Below are 21,750 nucleotides of genomic sequence, written 5' to 3'. Positions count from 1 at the left end.
GTTGTTGTATTTAGATCTCTGTTAACTGTTTGTGAAGAGCAGCCAAGGGTGGTTCAGGCTCTACTTGGTGGTTTTTTATCGTTGGCCCGTTGCTTTTCAGTCTTGCAGGCCTGAGTGTCCTTGGGGTTGCTGGAAAGCAGAACATGTTCTTAAGCCCCAGAATTCTGCTAGAGCGCTGTCTCTTTAAATATCCAAAATAGTCAAGCTGCTTTTTAAGCCTACAAAATGGCAAACCTCCAGACCAGCAAAAGTCTACAACTCAGCCCACCTTTCTCTTCACTTTCTCTGTTTGTTCCCCAGCCACTGTGCACAGTCCGTACAGTCCGTGGCTAGCTGGGTGATTTTTAGGTCCTACCACCACTCGGGAATGTCCAAGCCGTTTGTGCCGTCAAGGGCATTTAGGTCCCTGCCAGACCACAGCTCCATATGTCTCCTTTTTTGGTATTTTCATGGAAATTCTTCTGCTAGTTGGGGTTTAGTCTACTTCTGTGTCCTTCCCTTCAAGGTTCAGCAGTCCAAGATTATCTTCTGTGTCTTTGTCAATTGGTTTCCCTTTTCTTTGTTGAAGAGGGTCTGTGCAGTCTTTCTGCCTAATCTGCCATCTTGCCAGAACTCCCCACCATGCTGTTTTGACTACTGTGGCTGTATAGTAGGTTTTGAGATCTGGGAGTGTGAGACCTCCTACCTTGTTCTTCTACTATGAAGTTAGTAATTGTTTTTTCCATATCCTTAAAAAATTGTGTTGGTATCTGGATCAGGATTGCATTAAATGTGTAGATTGATTTGGGTAGTATTGATATTTTCCCAATATTCAGTCTTCCTATTCTCATGGATGTTTTGATTTGCATCTTTCTAATGGCTAATGATTAGGAACATTTCTTCATGTGTTTGTTGGCTGACAGAATATCCTCAATAATGTATTTGTTAAGGTATGATACATCCTATGTTATTAGAGTTATGAAAAATTTTTGAAAATGTTTAAATGACCTGAAAAAACATTCACAATACAAAAAGGCTTAAGAATTTTAAATTGTATTCAATTTCCTTTCAAAAATGTTTTCTCTATCTCACAACTCCACAAAGGTAACAGCTAAAACGGATAAAAATAGGAATTAATGAACAAGCAAATATAGACCAGGATATAGTTCAAAATATTTCAACAAACATCTGGAAGCCTCCACATGTGGTAAGGGCCTTGTTGGCAGAGGGGTGATGGGGAAGCATCATACCCCAGGACCTCACACAATCCTGGCATGCTGGGTTAAATAGGGTCCCCAACAAGGAGATCTGGTGCCCTGTATCCTTTGCCCAGCTAGACACACCTCCTCCTTTTCTCCATAAGTCTCTAGACTGGAAGTTTGTTCTCTGTGAATTTTGAACCAGCAGCCTGGACTTGAGGATGCTAGTCCCAGGTGTGGTAGTTAAGGCTGTGTGTCAGTTTGGATGGACCATTATTTTGAGTGTGTTGGCAGTTGAATGTAGTTATTCTCCATGAAGAGACTGGATGTGGTGTAATCAACTCCATGTTGGAATCTGCTGTGAGACATTGATCAGTGGAAGGGGTGTTTGGAAAGGCCCAAAAAGCAGGCCTTTGGGATGTGGCCTGCTTCCGGCATATATGGAGAAAATTTGGGAAAGTCTCTAGCTTTATAGCACATTTTGGATCCTCCATTTGGTGGGTCTTCATCTTCAGTTCCTGGACTTGAATCAGTGGCCTGCTGTGTTGCCTGATCTTGGGACTGTGCCATTTTACCTGCCAATCTTGGGTTCATTAGCCTCAACAGCCAACAGCTGCATGAGTCACAAGCCTCTAGCTTATTCCACTGGGCCTGAACAAGAGACAATGTTGAAGCCCAAGATTGAGGGGCCTTCACCCACCCTCTAGAGCCAGTACTCTGAATTCCAACTTCTAGCCTCCTAAACTGTAAAATAATAAATTCCTATTTGTTAAAGGTATTTGTTATAGCAGCATAAGAGACTTAAGATACTAGGCAAGGGTAGGGCTGAGAGTTGGAGTGGTGGGATATAACAAGGGAAGTGAAGGCTCACCCCAGCCAGGAAACCACTGCAGACCCTAGATTTGAGAGGGTGGCCAGGGGGAGGTCCATGGGAAAGTGAGGGCTCCCTCCTCCAAGATGAGCTCTCCCAGTACCTTCCTCAATCATGTCCACTCATTCTCAATTACTGACTGCCATAGGTCATTGAACACTGGAGGGAAATTTCTACATTGACAGAGAGAAGATTTAGAGGAAAAGGAGATAGTGTGGGAGGCAAAAAACAAAATTAAAAAAAAAAAAAGTAATGTCCTTCAGAAATCAGGTATTTTATCTTAATCTGAAACAAAAACTATAAAACAGGGCAATGAGAGAACAGAAAGAAATTTTAGAAACTAAAATACTTAATTTCTAAACTATAATAATTAATAAAAAAACTAAGAACAGGGATGGAAAGTAAAAATCAAGAAACTTGCAGAAAATACCAAACATAATTAAGAAATATATATACACACATATACATATATATATATATGTTGTTGTTGTTATGTGCCCTCGAGTCGGACCTGACTCATAGCGACCCCTCCTTGGGTTTCCGAGGCAGTATTACTACGGAAGTAGATTACCCCATCTTCCTTCTGAGGAGTGGCTGGTGGGTTTGAACTACCAGTCTTCTGGTTAGCAGTCAAGTGCCTTAGGCACTACACTACCAGAGCTTATATATATATTAATTTGGGAAATCAGTACGGAAGGTCCCAATTCTGACTAATAACAGTTCTAAAAAGAGTGAGTAAAAAACAAAAGAAAAAAAAATGATGCAGAAAGTAATGACATATGTTAGAACTGAATGCCATGAGTTTTCAGAATAAAATGGGCCAGGAAGTATCCAACACTTAGTTCCTATGAAGTCTGAAAAGACCATGGATAAAGAGGAGATCCCAATGGTATCCAGAGAGGGAGGTCACACACAAAGAATGAAGAATCAGAATGGCATTGGAACTCTGAGTGACAACCCTGGTGCTAAGAAGACTGTGAAAAAATGTATTCGAAGATGAGAGAAAACATGTTGTTAGGTGCTGTCAAGTCGGTTACAAGTCATAGCATCCCTAACATGTACAAGAGAATGAAACACTGCTAGGTCCAGTGCCATTCTCAGAGTTGTAGCCATGTTAGGCCCATTGTTGTAGCCACTGTGTCAATCCATCTCATTGAAGGTCTTCTCCTTTTTCCTCTCTTTACCAGGCATGATATCCTTTCTCCAAAGACTGGTTCCTACTATGTCCAAAGTACACAAGACAAAGTCTCACATCCTCAATTCTAAGGAGCATTCTGGCTGTATTTTTTCCACAACAGATTTGTTCAGACTTCTGGCAATCTACGGTTTATTCATTGCCAACACCATAATTCACAGGTATCAATTCTTCAGCGTTCCTTATTCATTGTCCAGCTTTCACATGCATATGAGATTACTGAAAATGGTCCATGACTTGGTTCAGGTCATCCTTGCTTTTCAGTACTTTAAAGAGGTCTTTTGTAGCAGATTGCAGGTCAATGCAATACACCATTTGATTTCTTGATTGATGTTCCATGGGCATTGATTGCGGATCCAAGTAAAATGAAATCATTGACAATTTCCATATTTTCTCCATTTATGAGGATGAAGATTTGTCTTTTTTTTTACACTGAAGTGTAGTCCATAATGAAGGCTGTAGTCTTTGATTTTCATCAGTAAGTGCTTCCAGTCCTCTTCACTTTCAGCAAGGAAGGTTTTATCATCTGCATATCACAGGTTGTTAATGAATCTTCCTCTAATCCTGATGCCTTATTCTTCTTCACATAGTTCAGCTTCTTGAATGTTCAAGAGGAAAAATGACTCAGCTTCAAAATCCATACTCAGCCAAAAATCAAGTGTTATAATGGAATTAAGACAACTTTAGTTATGCAAGGGCTCAAACATGGTTCCCCAACACTCTTTCTTAAGAAAGGTGTCATTTGGCAATACAAGGTGGCAATTTGGCAATCCAAGAAAGGAAGCTGAGGAAGTCAAAGCACAGGGAATCAAAAGGAGAGAGGCCTAGGGGAGTCCTGAGAACGCACCCAGTCAAAGATGAAGCTGGACATCAGGGGCTGGAGAGGCAAACACGCAACATCCAGGTGATAGAACTGTTGGGCTATTTGGGGAAAAAGCTAGTGCATATATAACAAATGAAAAAAGAGAGAGATAGAGAATTAACTCTAGTTAAAACAAAATAAGCCAGAAAGGGGGAAAAGAAAAAAAAAAAGTTGTAGTATACAACTTGGTTCAGCAGCAAGCAATATTTACATATTCACGATACAAAATCACTACTGATTTACCCAAATTGTTAAACTATAGATGTACAGGACGGAACATAGGCAGGGCAGGAGATGTTGGTGTAGGGGAGCTAAATCCCTAACTATCAGGAATGAAGAAATGACAGCAGAAGTATTTTCTTGAGAAATTTGAAGGGAAATGCTGCAAAAAACAGCTCGAAGAGTTGAAAAATAATTGCCTCTGGATGGAGCAGAATGGCAGCAACCAGCTGGTTTTCCCATATAACTTTTCAAGCAGGATTTAATCTTTTAAACTTCCACAATGGGTGCTGGGATGAGTGTGTCCAAAGCTATGAGCCATTTCACCCAACTCCCTTCAAAGAGCAGCAAGGAAACTTTGGCAAATTGACCTCAGTTCAAAGAGTGACTGGACTGGCTCTGGAACAGAAGAGGCTTGCCCAGTTTTCTGAACTGGTTCCTCTTTACTCTAAAGATCAGGCTGTCACCATGGGAAGCCAGGTCTCCTTCCATATGCAAAGGAAGCACATGACTAACTGATACGGGCGACCATCTTAAGTGTACAGCTGGTGCTGTGTATGGCTGAGCAGAGACAGGGAGAATCCGGGTAATGACATCTCTGAACAACTGCCCATCCAGTCAGACTGCTAGCTTTGGACTTCTGAGTGTAAGCTACTCCATTTTCTTAAAGGTGTGAGGTGGGTGTTCTTTACATGCAGCTTGACAAATTCAAGGATACATGACTCCATGTGTAAAACTGCTGAAATACCAAGTACAGTATCAGTCCTACTTTTGAAATGTGTATAGGTAGAAATATGTACAAATATGCCAAAATGCTAATAGTACTAATCTCTGGCAGATTTTTTTTTTTGCTTTCCTGTGTTCAGGTTCTGTACAGTAAGTATGATGAGTGATATTTTCCTCATATTCTTCCCTTGCTTTTCTGTCAACCTAGTTTTAAATCTTATTAAAAATGTATTTAATATTATTTGATAAAGGTATTATAAAAGTGTCTCTCCTCTTTACCTCTTCCTAGCCATGACTCTGGCTACACAGCTTCACTTATGATTCCCTAAATGTACAGACTAGCTCAAGTCCTTGCTGCAACATGCCTTCCTCCCTCTTTCTCCATCACTCTCCCTCATTCTAGCATATCTAGAATATTGTTGTGTGCAATCAAGTCAATTTCAACTCATTGCAATGCCATGTGACTGAGTAGAATTATCACATAAGGCTTTCTTGGCTGTAATCTTTACAGAAGTTGTTTGCCAGGTCTTTCTCCTCCTGAGCTACTGGGTAGGTTGAACAACCCAACCTTTCAGCTAGCAGCCAAGAGTTTAAATGTTGTGCCATTGAGATCCTCTAACTCCTATTCCTCATCCTTCAATTTGATCATTTACTTGTAGCTTTTCCTGACCATTAAATCCTTTCTCTCCTTCTCTGTGGGTACCTTCTCTTGTGCCCACACAGCCACTATATTTCCTTCTCAACTCCCAAACTCCCACCTTGGCCAGAGCACTCATTATACTAGTTTGCCATGTTCAGCAAGCCCCTAGGGGATAGGAACTGAATTGTATTCTGCAACTTTATACCTATCCCCCAGGTAGGAGCTCAGAGAACATGCAAAATGAGCAGAGTCCATGCCACCCCTCAAAGCAACTCAGTGACCAAGACAAGCCGAGCTGTCTTATGCTGCCTTCTTGCCTTGCGCTTCTCTCCCTGATCCCACCTATTTGTGTGCAGCTGTCCACCTGCTAGGCCTTGCCCAGGGCATCCCCAGAGGCTGGGACCTTGAAGCGGCTCAGTACACTTCTGAGAATCCTGAGGAGTGGGACAGCCCAGCCTACCCCTGCTCCTGAAAAAGACTTCTGGTAAAGTCCTTCTCCCTCTCCCCAGGCCTGCTTCTTTTGTCAATGAAGGAGTTGAACTTGAGCTCTAACATTCTACCCTTTCTAAAATGAAAATGGAGTAAGTCAGCAGACAGTTTTAAAGAAGAGAGCAAAAAGTTTATTGTGTTCAGCAGATCTTATTTTCATTACAGTACCAGGAAATTCATTTTCAATTCACTTTGGTTGCAGAGGATTCTGCAAACACTTAACAACCCCAAATGCTTGTTCCCAAGCAAGGGGAAGCACCTAAACACTATGGTGCATTTAATGGAACAGGATTACAGCAAAATAGAGGATTTATGAAGATTTGTACATAGTTTTTTTTTTTTTTTTAATTATAACATTTCTCTCCATTTTTACATTTGCCTTCTTATCACCATGGTTGGAAAACATAGTACTTGATAATCTTCTGTTCCATTAGGGAATTATGCCCATTTCTCTGGAAACTTAAGTGGTAGCAAGCAAGACAATGGGTAAAGCACAGGTGGGATGAGGCCTGAGCTCTCTGTACCATTACGTTCTATTCCAATCTTCCACATCTGGCCTCTGCACTGTAGGTAACTGGGGAACACCTGGGAAATGGCCTCTAGCTTCAGAAATCATCACCAATGAGTTTAAACTTTGTAGACTACTTCTGGGGAGCATGGAGCTGCTCTATTCAGATTCAAAGCTAATTTTGTGGCTTGTTTTTAAAACTGTCAACACTCAATGCTACCTTGTAGGAGAGATTCCCTCCTTGATTCTTTTAGTACTACTAGGCAATCCAGAAGGGTAAGGCTGGCCCACATTGATCCTTCCAAGATGATATCTAGTAGTTTCTGTATGATACACAGAAGTCAAAGAGCAAATAATTAATGAGAAATTTGTATCCTCCAGATACCCTGACTATAAATAATTGAGTTAATAAGGTCTAACTTGCCTGAATTCCACCAGGTAATTACCAAAATTCTCCTTATGATAGTGTCCTCACTGCATCAAGCTGGAGGGCATAAATTCCAATGAAAAAGGTCATCCTACCAAACTTCACGCTGTCAGAAGGGACCAGTCCCTGGAGAGGGTTAGTTTCACTAATGAGATGGATGACACAGTGGCCGTGACGATGGGCTAAAGCGTGGCAATGATTGTGAAGATGGTTGCAGGACCAGTCAGTGTTTTGTTCTATTGTACATAGGGTTACTATGAGTCAGAACAGACTTGATGGCACCTAACAGCAATGAAGAAACTGGACACACTGTAAGCCATGTTTATACTGATTAACTAGTCATGCCACAAAACAGTCCCATAAAATTAAATCCTTAAAAACTATTAAAGTTTCACAATGAATATATATATTACATAACTTTTCACATAATTTACTCTTTTTTCACCATCCAATGTTTGTTACCAAGACAAAGGCTGACTTAGGAGGTTTTACCAGTCTAACATCCAATTAAATTGGGTAACAGCATCAACACTTTATTCAGAAAAAAGCACATTCCCTTGTAACTTAGTTGTTGTTTTTTTTTTTTTTAAATAATTCATTTAGGCAAAGTTAGCCATTACAGTGTTAGAAAAAAACTACTTTCAAGTGTCCACATTTACTCAAGGAGAGAAGGAGTATGAGTCATTTTATACTCAGTACCGGAGGGTGGTGTCTGGCCTGTTCCAAATTTTGGTACCAGTAAAGGGTAATTCCTGGTTAATGGAAACTATGGGCTTTCCTTCCTCCAATCTCCTTTGCTATCTCTCTGATAATTGCATGACCATCCCTAGCTACCTCAGCCCTGCACTCGGGGACACGCAGTCCCAGTAGCTAGACAGAGGCTGTTAATTCAGGCATGGCTTCAGCAATAGTCACATGAGGACTCCATGTGACTTCATCAGCTCCATCCATAGAACTGTCTTTTAATACCCTTTAAACCTTTGCTCTCCTAAGACTGAGTTCACATGATGCATGGGCCCAGCCAATGCTAGCACACTTAGTGGGCATGCCAACATTTGTAGGTTCAATTTGAAATGCAACACTGTGACAGATTCTAACTCTATCAGTCTGTGGAAAACCAACATGCCTTATTCTCAGTGTGGTGAGTACTCAGTTCAACATTAAACCAAAACACAGGCATGCCCAAGACCCTGGTGATGGCATGCCTTGGCCCCATCAGCAGGTTCTGACCCCAATCAAACACTCTTGATAGAGCAGAAAGAGAGGCTCATACTGTTTCATGTCATTCTGACATCACTCTGCCACTTAATTCAGAAAGAAAATTTTCTACATGATGAGAAAAAAAATGCATTATACATAATGATGGCTAAAAAGAACACACTGTGAACAGTTTCTGTAACCTTGAACATCCAGTGCAATCAAATCTTGCTTCTTGAAAAAAAATTACCTTACCTCTTTATCAGTCACAATATGCTTGCTTATAATAGAGCTATTAGGTTTGGTGGACCAAGGTCAAATTTTCATGGTAACATCATTTCCTAGGGTATGAGAGGTTAACTCTGAGGGGTGTATATGCCACATGAATCAAGAAAAGAATTACTGGCACCAGAAGGGGCCCACTACATTATGGAAGCAAGATGGTGCACATTTAGAATCACCCACAGCAGACACTGAAAGTAGTGGGGTAAGGGTCAATGAGTGATAACAAGATCACACAGGACAGAGAGCAGAGTTTGCGCTGTATCTTCCCTACACAGAATATGCACAAAAGATTTGGTAGATATAGAGAAAGGAGCCAGGGCCACTTCCTAAGTACCCTGAAAAATGCATGCTTGTAGGTGGCAGTGTCAGCAGACAGCTCTCTGAAGGCTTAATTAAATCTGAAGATGAAGCCTAAACAAAAGTATTCTAAACAAAAGTGTTTTAGTCTTCCTGATAGGTCCCTTCAGCTGCCTTGACAAGGTGAGGGGAGGGCGATGGAGAACACGCTACCACCATTGCGAGCAGCAATGATTCTGAAGGTTCCTGGACTTGTAGGATCACAAATCAAATTATATGTTTAATCCTCCTTTGAGTCATTCCTCAATTGTTAATGGAATTATGAAAGCAAAGTTACATGCTCCTTCCGAATAGCTGGGAGGCTCCTAAGCTAACTTGTTAATTTGAAAATTAAAAAAACAAAAACAAAAACAAATTACTTGACATTTGTGATAAGACTTTGTAAGTAATTTAAAAAAGACTGCAAATCAAAATGCTATCTGGTTTAGAAGAGCAAGGACTGAACTAGCCATTTGCACTGTCCTCTCCTTGTATTTTTTAAAAAGCAGGCAAAATATGAAATGAAAATGAAAAAAAAATGAAAGTAAAAACAAAGAAAGCATGTGAATGTGAAGGTAGGTGTGATTCCACATTAGTGCTCTTGCCACCGGGCCTTATAGCTAGATGAAGAGATGTAGGGAAGGACACTTGAACTTCACCCTTCTCTGGCCAAAACCAGCTCAATGGCTCCTGTGCCGCATAGCACTGACTCATTCACCAGCAAAAGGTGATTCAGAAGGGACGATCTGTTTGTTGAAGAAACAAAAAGATTTTGGTGGAGACAGCAGTGACTAAAGGGCAAACTTTGTCTTAAGATGTCATAATGTGGACTCGGAACCCTATGCTGTCTCCAGCAACTTTTGCAACTTAAAGAGAATCTAAAGCCCTAAGTGATAGGAACACAGAAAAATGTATATAAACGTGAATTCCACAGTTAAAATTTCTCCTGGTCTTACACCGAGGAGCTGTTTTGTAGAGAGAAGCCAAAGCCAACCACACTTCTGAGAGAATCCTACACAGGAGTAGGCAAATGATCTGAGTCATCTTCTAGAGGGAAGTCCTGAACTAGATAATTACAAGGACTTAGTATGGCTATATCCAATAAAGAAATCATTAACAGACATTTTTTAAGAAAGTGGTAAGAAAAAGCAAAGACTTTTGACAAATATAAAAATTGTTTACAAAACAATTACCTCAAAAATTCACTGGGATTGGATGGGGAATAAGAATAATGTTTTCAAATCTGTCACAATGGTACTAATGGTTTATAAAAGGCAGTGACCAGATTCTTGTCTTTCTCACTTCCCTTACCTCCCAATACTCAAAAGCCATCCTACTTTTGATATTTACTCCATCCTGACCCCAACCCAAATTAATTTGTTTAGCTGTTGCACTAAGCCAGCCCTGAATTCACAAGGTTGGTTAGCTGGTTGGATTCTGATTAACAATGAGCCTAAGGTATGGGAAAGAATGCATGAGGGACACACGGAGCACAGCAGTGTGGCCAGTGGACTAAGCTGCTGCCGACACAACCCCAGATGATGGGTATCTGCCTGTAGCACAGGCTATTCCACGGTGAAAACTGAGGTAGGGAAGAGTGTGGTGGCTGTGGCTGGACTGGTTCCTATGATGTGCAATGTGTGTGTACTCATGGAAGTGCGTACCAAAGTATTCATTTCTTCCTGGTGCTGCTGTCATGCTCCCCTCTGGTTAGAAGGCTGCTCTGTACAGAGTCCTGGAAGATTAGCCACTGGTATTCTTCTGAGGTACAAAACTAGTAGTGCCTTAACCCCACCAGTGTGCAGAAGTCAAAATCAAACACTCAGAATCAAAGATGTGGCACATCTGCCCAACCAGTTCATCAGCAGTTGTACAGACAGATCAGAAAAAACTAGCATTTAATATAAAAACTGTTTTTCAAATGGCGCAATTTCCTATCCTCAGGAGATCATAATTCTTCATGTGTCTGAGGCCCTATGGAAAAGAAGAACAACGGAAAATAAAAAAGAATGTCTTCAAGTTATGAAAGTACAGATTAAGCAGGTCCCAACATGGTAACCCATAATTTGTGCCCCATCTCCACTTTCTCTTTTTAAAATTTTAGGACCTTTGGTTTGATGTTGTTGTGTTGTATTTTGAAAGCAAAAAAACAAAGGAGACATTTTTATTTTTAAACACACTGAAATTATCTGTAAATCCCCAATCTAACTAAACAGTTTCCACCTGTATATCTACTTTCAGTTAGTCTAAATGCATACATTTTCAGTCAGGATTCTTCTTTTCTCACTTAACAGCACATGAACATATTTACTATATATCAGTGTAGCTCATATTACTACAATAAGTATCTTCATGTATACAACTTTCCTTTTGCATTGAATAATTTCTTAAAGATAAATCTTAAGAGAAGACTTTTATTTGAATAGTATTATGCATATTCTTTGCCCATTTATCTATGGAAATCTTTAAGGCTTTACCCATCAATTGGAATGAATTTTTATGGCAAATACATAACCATTTATCTGTGCAGATATCATAGAATTTTCAGAATGTTTATGTGCATCACTCAAGTTCCATGTTTTTCTGCATTTGCTCTTTCAGAATTAATTTTGAGATGAATAAATCTTAAAATCCAGAGCAAAATGAATAAATTGCCAAGTGTATTAATAGTTTAAAAAAAGGACACTTTTGTATTCTCATCATTTTTTTCAAGTGGCTATCATTCAAGTTGTATACATAGTAGAAAAAAATATTGTAGAAACACTTGTCCTTTCTGTTTTCAGCCTAAACTAAATCCAACCCCAACCAACCCAATATGCTTGTTTTTAAAAATATGTTTTTTCCAAATTCATAGGTACTTTGCCTCAATTCTTGTCCACTTACTAGTAACCTGTCAGATTTAATAAAAACATAAAGAACAACAACAACAAAAAACTATGGAATCTGACAAGAGGTCCTCCAAATAATTTTAAGTTTGGCTTACATATCACAGAACTAATATATCTAAATAAAACAATCACAATCAGAATATCACCTTAGATATTTGCATGTTGTTGGTAGTTGCTACTGAGTCAATTCCAACTCATGGCAACCTATGTTTGCAGAGCAGAACTGCTCTATAGGGTCTTTAAGGATTCCATCTTTTGCAAACAGATTGCCAGGCCTATCTTCCAAGGCACCCTGTAGGTAGGTTTGAAACACGAATCTTTTGGCTAGTAGCCAAATGTTTAACCATTTGCACCACCTAGGAACTCCTTTTATCTTTGGAAGACTTTTACAAAACACAGTTAACATCACTGACTGACTATACATTTATTTAAATTTCCCATACAACTTAAAGTCTTACATTTTATTTTCTTTACTAAACAGGATTTACCCAATAACATGATTCATCAAGTGCAAATTAAATCATTCCCATAAGAATGGCCATTCTGAATGGTTATTCTGATGGCACCTGATGAATCATGTTATTGGGTAAATCCTGTTTAGTAAAGAAAATAAAAAGCAAGACTTTAAGTTGTATGGGAAATTTAAATAAATGTATAGTCAGTCAGTGATGTTAACTGTGTTTTACAAACACCCCATCTGAAAATAGGGCGCAGATGGGAAAAAATTACCCCTTGCTAACAACATTCTCCACAGTCAAAAGGAAGCATTCCCTTTCTAAAAAACAGTAGGCAGGCAGCCAATGCATTAATAGAAACTGTTTACAAGGCCAGCTGAAAAGGAAAATGAAAAATACATAATTGGAGGATGGTGGGATTAAAAGATTAATGATTTAAGAGATTTTTCTTTTCCTTTTCTCCATTATTATGTTGTTTATGCAATAAATAGAAATGAGACAAGTAAAAAAGTATGTATCTAAATCCAAAGGTTTGTACTTACCTTCTTGGCTTGGCTCTTTTGTCTTAGTCTCTTTCGATAGTGGTCCTGCCTCCTTCTCCTTTTGAAAACGGATCTGTAACTGTTTGATTTCTTGGTCATAGTCCTGCCACTCTGGGACAATTCGCATAGCTGCTTCTAGTTTGGGCTCTTTGGTCATTGGATTATTACACTGTGAAAACAAGGCAACATACTACAGATGAGTTTTTAAAAAAGGACATTAAATAGAACTCAAAGGTGTTTCTGCTCTTAGGTTACAAGTCCTCACAGCATAAGAACAATACTGAGGACTGGGGAGATGATGACAGATTGTCAGGGGCAATATGGTAATGAGCTAGAAAGCAACAATTACTTTTATTACACAGCAGTTTTGTGTAAGATTTTGCTTCTATCATCTCTGGCTCCAAGCAGAAAAGAGAACTGCTGAAATTATTCTGAGAAGTTCCATAACCCTTAAACTATACATCAACAAAGAAAAGACATCATACTGGATTAAGTTGCAGATGAGAACCACAAACAGCTTACCAAATCAATTGTCTTCGCCCTTTGCTTAGAGGCATCATCACACCAAGTCTCACACCAAAGCCATTCTTGCGGGAGTGATTTTATTGGCACCTGATGAATCATGTTATTGGGTAAATCCTGTTTAGTAAAGAAAATAAAATACAAGACTTTAAGTTCTACGGGAAACTTAAATAAATGTATAGTCAGTCAGTGGTATTAACTATGTACCACATGCAACTCACAGAATTTTAGAACTGAAAGTACTTACCAAATGCCTTGTTGTTGTTGTTAGGTGCTGCTGAGTCGGCTCTGACTCATAGCAACCCGACGTACAACAGAACAAAATACTGCCTGGACCTGTGCCACCCTTACAATCCTTGCTATACCTGAGCCCACTGTGATGGTTATGTTTGTATGTCAACTTGGCTAGGCCTGGTTGAGTGGCTGGGCAGCTGGATGTAGTATTCCCCATGATGAGACTGGTAATCAACTCCGTGGTGGACTCTACTGTGAGCAGCTGAGTACCTGCCTTTGGTTATGTGATCTGCTTCCTGTATATAAGGAGAAGTTTTGAGAATGGTCTCTAGCCTTTGGCACATTGGACCCTGCATGTAGCCTTGTTGTTGCTCAGCAGCCTGCAATGCTCTGCCGATCTTGGGACTTAGAGTTAATGGCCTGCTGTGTGGTTTGGTAACATCGGGACTGTGCCTTTTTACTTGTCAACCTTGGGCTTCTCAGTCTCAGTAGCCAACAGTGAAGAAATGTTTCTAGCTCCAGTGGGCTGGGAGCAGGAGGCAGAGCTGGACGCCAAGGTTGAGGAGCTTTCACCCAGCCTGTAGAGCCTGGCACTTTGAACTTGGATTCAAAGCCTCCAAAGCTTAAGAATAAACTCCTGTTTGTTAAGGCCATCCCATTTGTGGTTTATATTTCTTGTCAGAGCAGTACGAGGTAACCAGAACACCCATCATTACAGCCACTTTGTCAACCCATCTTTGTTGAGGGCCTTCCCCTTTTTTGTTGACCCTCCACTTTACCAAGCATGATATCCTTCTCCAGCGAATGGTCCTTTCTAACATGACCGAAGTAGGTGAAATGAAGTCTGGCCATTCTTGCTTCCAAGGAGCATTCTGGCTACACTTTTTCCAGGACAGATATGTTAGTTCTTCTGGCAATCCATGGTACTTTCAGTATTCTTCACAAACACCACAAGTAAAAAGCATCAACTCTTCTTTGGTCTTCCTTACCGCTTTCTTCATTGTCCAGCTTTCATATGCATACGAGGCAACTGAAAATACCATGGCTTGGGTTAGGCATACCATAGTCTTCAAAGAGACATCTTTGCTCTTCAGCACTTTAAATAGGACTTCTGCAGCAGATTTGCCCGCTGCAATACATCACCTGATTTGTTGACTGGTGCTTCTATTAGTGTTGACTGTGGAACCAAGTAATATGAAATCTTGGACAACATCAATCTTTTCTCCATTTAGCGTGATGCTGCTTGTTGATCCAGTTGTGAGGAATTTTGTTTTATGTTGAGATGCAATCCATACTGCAAACTGTAGTCTTTAATCTTCATCAGTAAGTGCTTCAAGTCATCTTTACTTTCCACAAGGTTGTGTCTTCTGAATACTGCAGGTTGTTAATGAGTCTTCCTCCAATCCTGATGCCACACTCTTCTTTATACAGTCCAGCTTCTCAGATTATCTGCTCAGCAGACAGACTGAATAAGTATGGTGAAAGGATAAAACTTAAACGCACTCCCTTCTGATTTTAAACCATGTTGTATCCCCTTGCTCTGTACGAATGACAGCCTCCTGGTTATGTGCATATTCCTCATGAGTACAATTAAATGTTCTGGAATTCCTGTTCTTCTCAATGCTATCCATAATTTATTGTGATCCACACAATCAGTTACTTTTGCATAGTCAATAAAACACAAGTGAATTTCTTTCTGGTATTCTTTGCTTTCAGCTAAGAGCCATCTGACATCAGCAATGATATCCCTTGTTCCACATTCTCTTCTGAATCCAGCTTGCACTTCTGGAAGTTCTTTGTTAATATACTGCTGCAACCATTTTTAAATTATCCTCAGCAAGATTTTATTTGCATGTGATATTAATGATATTGTTTGAGAATTTCCGCATTCTGTGAGATCACCTTTCTTTGGAATGGATACAAATATGGATCTCTTCCAGTCAGTTGGCCAGGTAACTGTCTTCCAAATTTCTTGGCACAGACAAATGAGTGGCTCCAATGCAGCATCTGTTTGTTGAAACATCTCCAGTGGGGATTCTGTTAATTTCTACAGCCTTATTCTTTGCCAATTCCTTCAGTGCAGCTTCAACTTATTCCTTCAATACCATGGGTATCATATGCCTCCTTGTGATCATATGCCTCCTCCTGAAATGGATGAACATCAACCAATTCCTTTTGGTACAGTGATGCTGTGTATTCCTGCCATCTTCTCTTGATGTTTCCTGCATCATTCAATATTTTGTCCATAGAATCTTTCAATATTGCAACTCAAGGCTGGAATTTTTTCTTCAGTTCTTTCAGCTTGAGAAATGCTGAGTGTGTTCTTCCCTTTTGGTTTTCTAACTCCAAGTCTTTGCACATTTCATTATAATAATTGACTTTGTCTTCTCAAGCTGCTCTTTGAAATCTTCTGTTTAGCTCTTTTATCTTGTAATTTCTTCCATTTGCTTTAGCTACTCTCTGTTCTAGGGCAAGTTTCAGAGTGTCTTCTAACATCCATTTTCATAATTTCCTGTCTTTTTAATGATCTTTTGCTTTCTTCATGGATGATGTTCTTGATGTCATCCCATAACTCATCTGGTTTTCTGTCACTGATGTTCAGTGCACCAGATCTAGTCTTTAGATTGTCTCTACATTTAGGAGGGATATAAGTAAGGTCATATTTTGGCTCTCATGGACTTCTTTTGTCCTCAGCTTCAATTTGAACTTGCATTTGAGCAGCTGATGGTCTGTTCCACAATCAGCTCCTGGCCTTGTATTGGCTAAAGATACTGAGCTTTTCCATGAGCTCTTTCCACAGATGTAATCGATCAGATGCCTGTGCATTCCATATGGTGAAGTCCACATATAGCCACCATTTATGTTGTTGAGAAAAGGTATTTGCAATGAGTAAGTCATTGGTCTTGCAAAATTCCATCACACGATCTCCAGCATCATTTCTATTACCAGGGCCATATTTTCCAACTACTGGTGATTCTTCTGTTTCCAACTTTTGCATTCCAATCACCAGTAATAATCAACACATCTTGATTGCATGTTTGGTCAATTTTAGACTGCAGAAGTTGGTCAACATCTTCAATTTCCTCATCTTTGGCTTTGCTGGTTGGTGTGTAAATTTGAACAGTAGTAGTATTAACTGGTCTTCCTTGGAGGCGTATGGATATTATCCCATCATTGAGAGTACTGTACTTCATGATAGATCTTGAAACATTCTTTGTGACAATGAATGCCATGCTATTCCTCTTTGTCATTCCCAGCATAGATCATGTTTGTCTGATTCAAAATAGCCAAAACCAGTCCATTTCAGCTCCTTGATGCCCAGGATATTAATCTTTATGCATTCCATTTCATTTTTGACAACTTCCAATTTTCCCAGATTCATACTTTGTACATCCCATGTTCCAGTTATTAATGGATGTTTTCAGCTGTTTCTTCTCATTTTGAGTTGTGCCACATCAGCAAATGGAGGCCCTGAAAGCTCTACTCCATCGACATTACTAAGGTAGACACTACTTTTCTTTGAGATATGGATGGCCCCTTCCTTCTTCCAAGTCTGTCTTAGTCTGGAAGCTCCACTGAAACCTGTCCACCATGGGTGAACCTGCTGGTATTTGAAATACTGGTGGCATTGCCTCCAGCCTCACAGCAATACACAAGCCACCATAGTATGACAAACTGACAGATGAGTGGTGGACCAAAAGCCTTAGAAAAGCTTAAGATTTTACTTACAAGTGTTTTTAAAAACCTATAAATTTACATAATTTAAAACAAAATTTTTTATGCTTACATTGATAAAACAGTTACTCATAATAAGCCACAAAAAACTTTAGCTTAAAACTTATAAGTAACCTGTATCTAGACTGTCCTGCATGAGGGCAATTGTAAGAAAAATCCTCCTATCTTTTGAAAGTAAAACAAGTATACAGACTAGTGGGTTTTGCATTTTAGTTTTGCATACAGGTAGTCCTCTGAGTCTACTTTGTCTACTGGGCCTGCTCCCAAAGAGATGAGGACCACACGTTTTCTAGCCAAATATACTTTATGCTTTGAAGTTTTCTCTCAAGAGATCTTTCAAGTATGGCACAGTATTATGTTCCATTGTCCTAAGACTAACATGGAATATAACTCTAATGGATTAAAATATGTAAAAATGATCAACTATGATACTTGTATAAAGAATGATCTAGTTAACAACTGTTCATACCTTTTTCTGTACGCTAGGACAAAATGATTTTCTTTATCAAAATTTTCAACAAACTAAAATTAAAAAGTAGCTAAGTAAGTGCTAAAGGGGCAGGGAGGTGGCATATTCTGACCTCCTCAAACTACACAAGAGGAGGACAGAATCACTATCAGCAGCCCAAGGCCTGCTGCTCCTATAAGGCCAAGACATGCTGCCACCTTCCAGCCCTCTCATCAACCCTGACAACAACTGTTCCTCCCACACCACTCACCAACTCACTGCTAGGTTCATTAATCACTGCAGTGGTCACAGAGAACTCACAGATTATGGGGTTTATTAGGGAAGCAACAGGCTACAATTCAAGTTCAGGAACGTGCTCAGTCTCTCAGTCTCTCTCCATAGGATGTCTCTCTCTCAGCAGCGTGTCTCTCTTACATCTCTTAGCAGTGTGTCTTTCTCAGGCAGCAGTCAGAGAGACTCTCTAGACCTGCCTCTAGGAGGGCTCCTTTCTGAGCCTGGCAGAGTGGCCAAAACTAACCAATCCCCACATCAGAATTCTATGTATCTGAGAGCAAGCAAACTTCCCAGAAGATTGCTTCCTGACACTCCAAGAGAAATACACCAGGTGGATAGCTTTAACAATCAGCTTCTCAAGGCAAAAGGGGAGTTAAAAAGACTATGGCTAGAAAAGTATACCATGTAATTTCCTACACCACATAAGATAGCAAATACTGGTCTCAATGTATTCCAGTTTCACTTAAACTTTTACAAATTACTGAACGTGCAGCATTCCAGCAGATAGTCGAAACAGGAATATAGTAGCAGTTCCAATTTTATACTTAGCTTAAAAAAAGTAAAGCTTTACTTCTAGTATTGGTGGACCAGGCAGATGAGACTAGCGCTCCTGGTAAGGACTACTAGAAAAGCTGAATAATTCATGAAAAACACAAGCTTGAAGAGAGCTAACAAGACAGTAAAGAATAATTAGGCCAGAGGAAAACTAAGGCCCAGAAAGGTAAACCTGCTATGGGGGGTTGCTTTTTGCCTAGGGTTATATGTATCTAAGACCTGTGACTGGGAAAAGTTCTGGTGAACCCCTTTGCTATGGGTTGGTACATCAAAGGTATACACTCTACTAGTATGGCCCACTAAGGATGCCAATCTAACTTCAAATCATCAGAATCTTAAAAGTAGATTAAAATAATCCTAAATTTCCAAGCTTCCCATGCTGTAGGCAAAAACAAATATAAATTCTGTTTGTTACACGATAGCATTATTCTAGACTTCAAATTGGGCAACTCTGCTGCAAAAGACCTCTGTGAAGTATTAAAAGGCAAAGATATCACTTTGAAGACTACAGTGTGCCTGACTCAAATTATGATATTTTCAATCACCTCATATACATGTGAAAGGTGGATAATGAATATGGAAGAATGAAGAATTGAAGCTCCTGAATTATGGTGCTGGTGAAGAATATTAAATATACCATGCATTGCCAGAAGAACAAACAAATCTGTCTCGTAAGAAATACAGCCAGAATGCTCATCAGAAGTGAGGATGGTGAGACTTTGTCTCATGTGCTTTGCACATGTTAGTAAGAGGGACCAATCCCTGGAGAAGGACATCATGCTTAGTAAAGTAATGGCAAGTAAAAAAGAGGAAGACCTTCACCAAGATGAAATGACAACAGTATCTGCAACAATGAGCCAAACATAACAACTGTCAGGCTGGAGCAGGACCAGGCAATGTTTCATTATGTTGTACATGGAGTTGCTATGTGCCCGAACCAATTCGATGACACTTGTGATATTTAAGGTTATGTATCAACTTGGCTGGGTCTGGTTTTGAGTGGCTGGGTAGCTAGATGTAGTTATTCCCCATGATGAGACTGGTAATCAACTCTATGGTGAAATCTACTAGAGCAGCTGAGCAGCTGCCTTACAGATGTGGTCTGCTTCCAGTATATAAGAAGATTTGATAAGAGTCTCAGCAGCTTTTGGCATGCTTGAATCCTGAATGTAACCGAGTCATCATTCAGCAGCCTGCCAATATTCAGACTGTTAATGGACTTCAATTAGTGGCCTACTGTGTGATTTGATAACTTTGGGACGATGCCATTGTATTCCTGACCTTGGGTTTGTCAGCCTCAGCATTCAGCAGGTTCCTGAGTGAAGAGATGCCTCCAGTTCCATTGGGCCAGAAAAAAAGGCAAAGCTGAAGCCTACAGTCAAAGGGCTTTCACCCAGGCCCTAGATCTGGTACTCTGAATTTGGACTTCTAGCCTCCTAAACAGTAAGAGAATAAACTCATTTGTTCATCCAATTTGTGATATTTTCTGTTACAGTAGCATAAAGTATCCAAAGCACCTAACAACAGACTTAAAATTTTTTCTATAACAATTCTGCAAACATAATGCCTGACTATAAAACTATAGAAATACAGATATGTGGGAAACAAGAGAACAAAAAGATAACACAAATAACAGAATCAGACACAATGTAGCTCCATAAATCAGAGATAACAGGTCCCACTAATTAATAATACCTGATTTCATTTTACTTGAATCCACAATCAATGCCCATGGAAGTAGTGGCCAGGAAATCAGAAGATGTACTGCACTGGTCAAATCTACTGCAAATGACCTTTAACACTTAAAGTGTTAAAAGACCAAAGATGTCACTCTGAAGACTAAGATGCGCCAGACATTAGGTATAGTATTTTCAAATGGATGCGACAGCTGGACAATGAACAAAGAAGACCACAGAAGAACTCATGTACTTGAGTTGTGGTGCTGGTGACTGACTGAACTCATACATCAGTCTTAGAAGAAGTACACTTGGAATGCTCATTAGAAGCAAGAATGGCCATATTTTCTCTTTCATACTTTGGTTATGTTGTGAGAAGGGACCATTCTCTGGAAAAGGAAAAGCTTAGTTAAGATAGAGGGTCAGTGAAAAGAGGGAAGATTGTTAACAAGATAGATTGACACAGTGGCTGCAATGATGGACTCAAGCACGGCACTAATTGTGAGGATTGCACAGGAACAGGCAGTGTTTTGTTCTGTTGTACAAAGGGTCACTATGAGTCCAGACTTACTCAACGGCCTCTAACAACAGCAGCAACCTACTTACTAAGTTTAAAAAAAAAAAAAAAAAGATCGACAATTTCAACAAGAACTGGAAACTGTAAAAAATAAGCCAAATGGACTTCCAGTAAGATGGCAGAATAGACACAGAAGCTACACAGACAACAACAGCAAAAGAAGAGAAAACAATTGACACAGATACAGAAGATAATCATGGAGGACTGAGCTTTGAAAGGAAGGTTACAGAAGGAGATTAAATACCAACTAGTAGAAGAATCTGAATCAAAAATAATGAATAAGGACAAAAACAGAGCTGCATGCAGAGTATCAGCTACTCTGATAGCATAGCTAGTTTGAATATTTACAGGTAGTGTAAGAACCTGGGAAATAACCTAAAAATCAACCCTGCTCGCCAAGGGCTGCATAGACAACTACACTAGTGGCTGATAACTAGAAACAAAAACAGCAAATAAGGAGACAAAGTGAGCTGTGGACATTCAGCTGTCCTGAGGGCGTAGCCATTTTGAATACTTAAAAGTGGTGAGGCAATTTTTGATATTTAAAGTGGCAGCTGTCCAATCACAGTGACCTAAGAATAGGCTCCACTTGCCTAGCACAGCACGGACAATCACAATGGAGGCTAAGGACTGGAAAGGTATTATATTCCACTTGTTACTCTTATATTTCACAATCTCTTGGTGAATGGAGGTGCAGCCACCCCCACCCTCCACCCACCATCTGGACCAGAAAGGAATTCCATACCAGTCTGTGTGCACTGATGGGACCTGGGAGTTCTGCTCCACCTGCATGCCAGTTTGATTTGATTTGATTTTTACTTATTTATTTATTTTAATTTATTGTGATTTGGGTGAAGATTTACAGAGCAAATTCACTTTCCATACAGCAGT

The 21,750-nt window shown here is 39.7% G+C and overlaps 1 protein-coding gene across 1 annotated transcript in view; it reads right to left on the bottom strand.

Moving 5' to 3' along the window:
* Nucleotides 1-12,400: 12,400 nt before the first annotated feature.
* UGGT1 (UDP-glucose glycoprotein glucosyltransferase 1) overlaps nt 12,401-21,750 on the bottom strand; it is a 407,666-nt gene continuing 398,316 nt past the window's right edge. Inside the window, exons 36-38 of the mRNA XM_042782263.1 lie at nt 13,341-13,457; nt 12,819-12,987; nt 12,401-12,414 (exon numbers count right to left, since the gene is read on the bottom strand). Of these exons, the coding sequence (XP_042638197.1) occupies nt 12,401-12,414; nt 12,819-12,987; nt 13,341-13,457 (300 nt within the window). The remainder of the gene's footprint in view (nt 12,415-12,818; nt 12,988-13,340; nt 13,458-21,750) is intronic.

The sequence above is a fragment of the Orycteropus afer genome, unplaced genomic scaffold, assembly GCF_000298275.1.
Source record: "Orycteropus afer afer isolate SDZICR_OR568_19922 unplaced genomic scaffold, OryAfe1.0 scaffold00274, whole genome shotgun sequence".
In the NCBI taxonomy this organism is placed as follows: domain Eukaryota; kingdom Metazoa; phylum Chordata; class Mammalia; order Tubulidentata; family Orycteropodidae; genus Orycteropus; species Orycteropus afer.
Note: the sequence above shows the minus strand (reverse complement) of the source record. Positions and strands in the feature narration are given on the sequence as shown.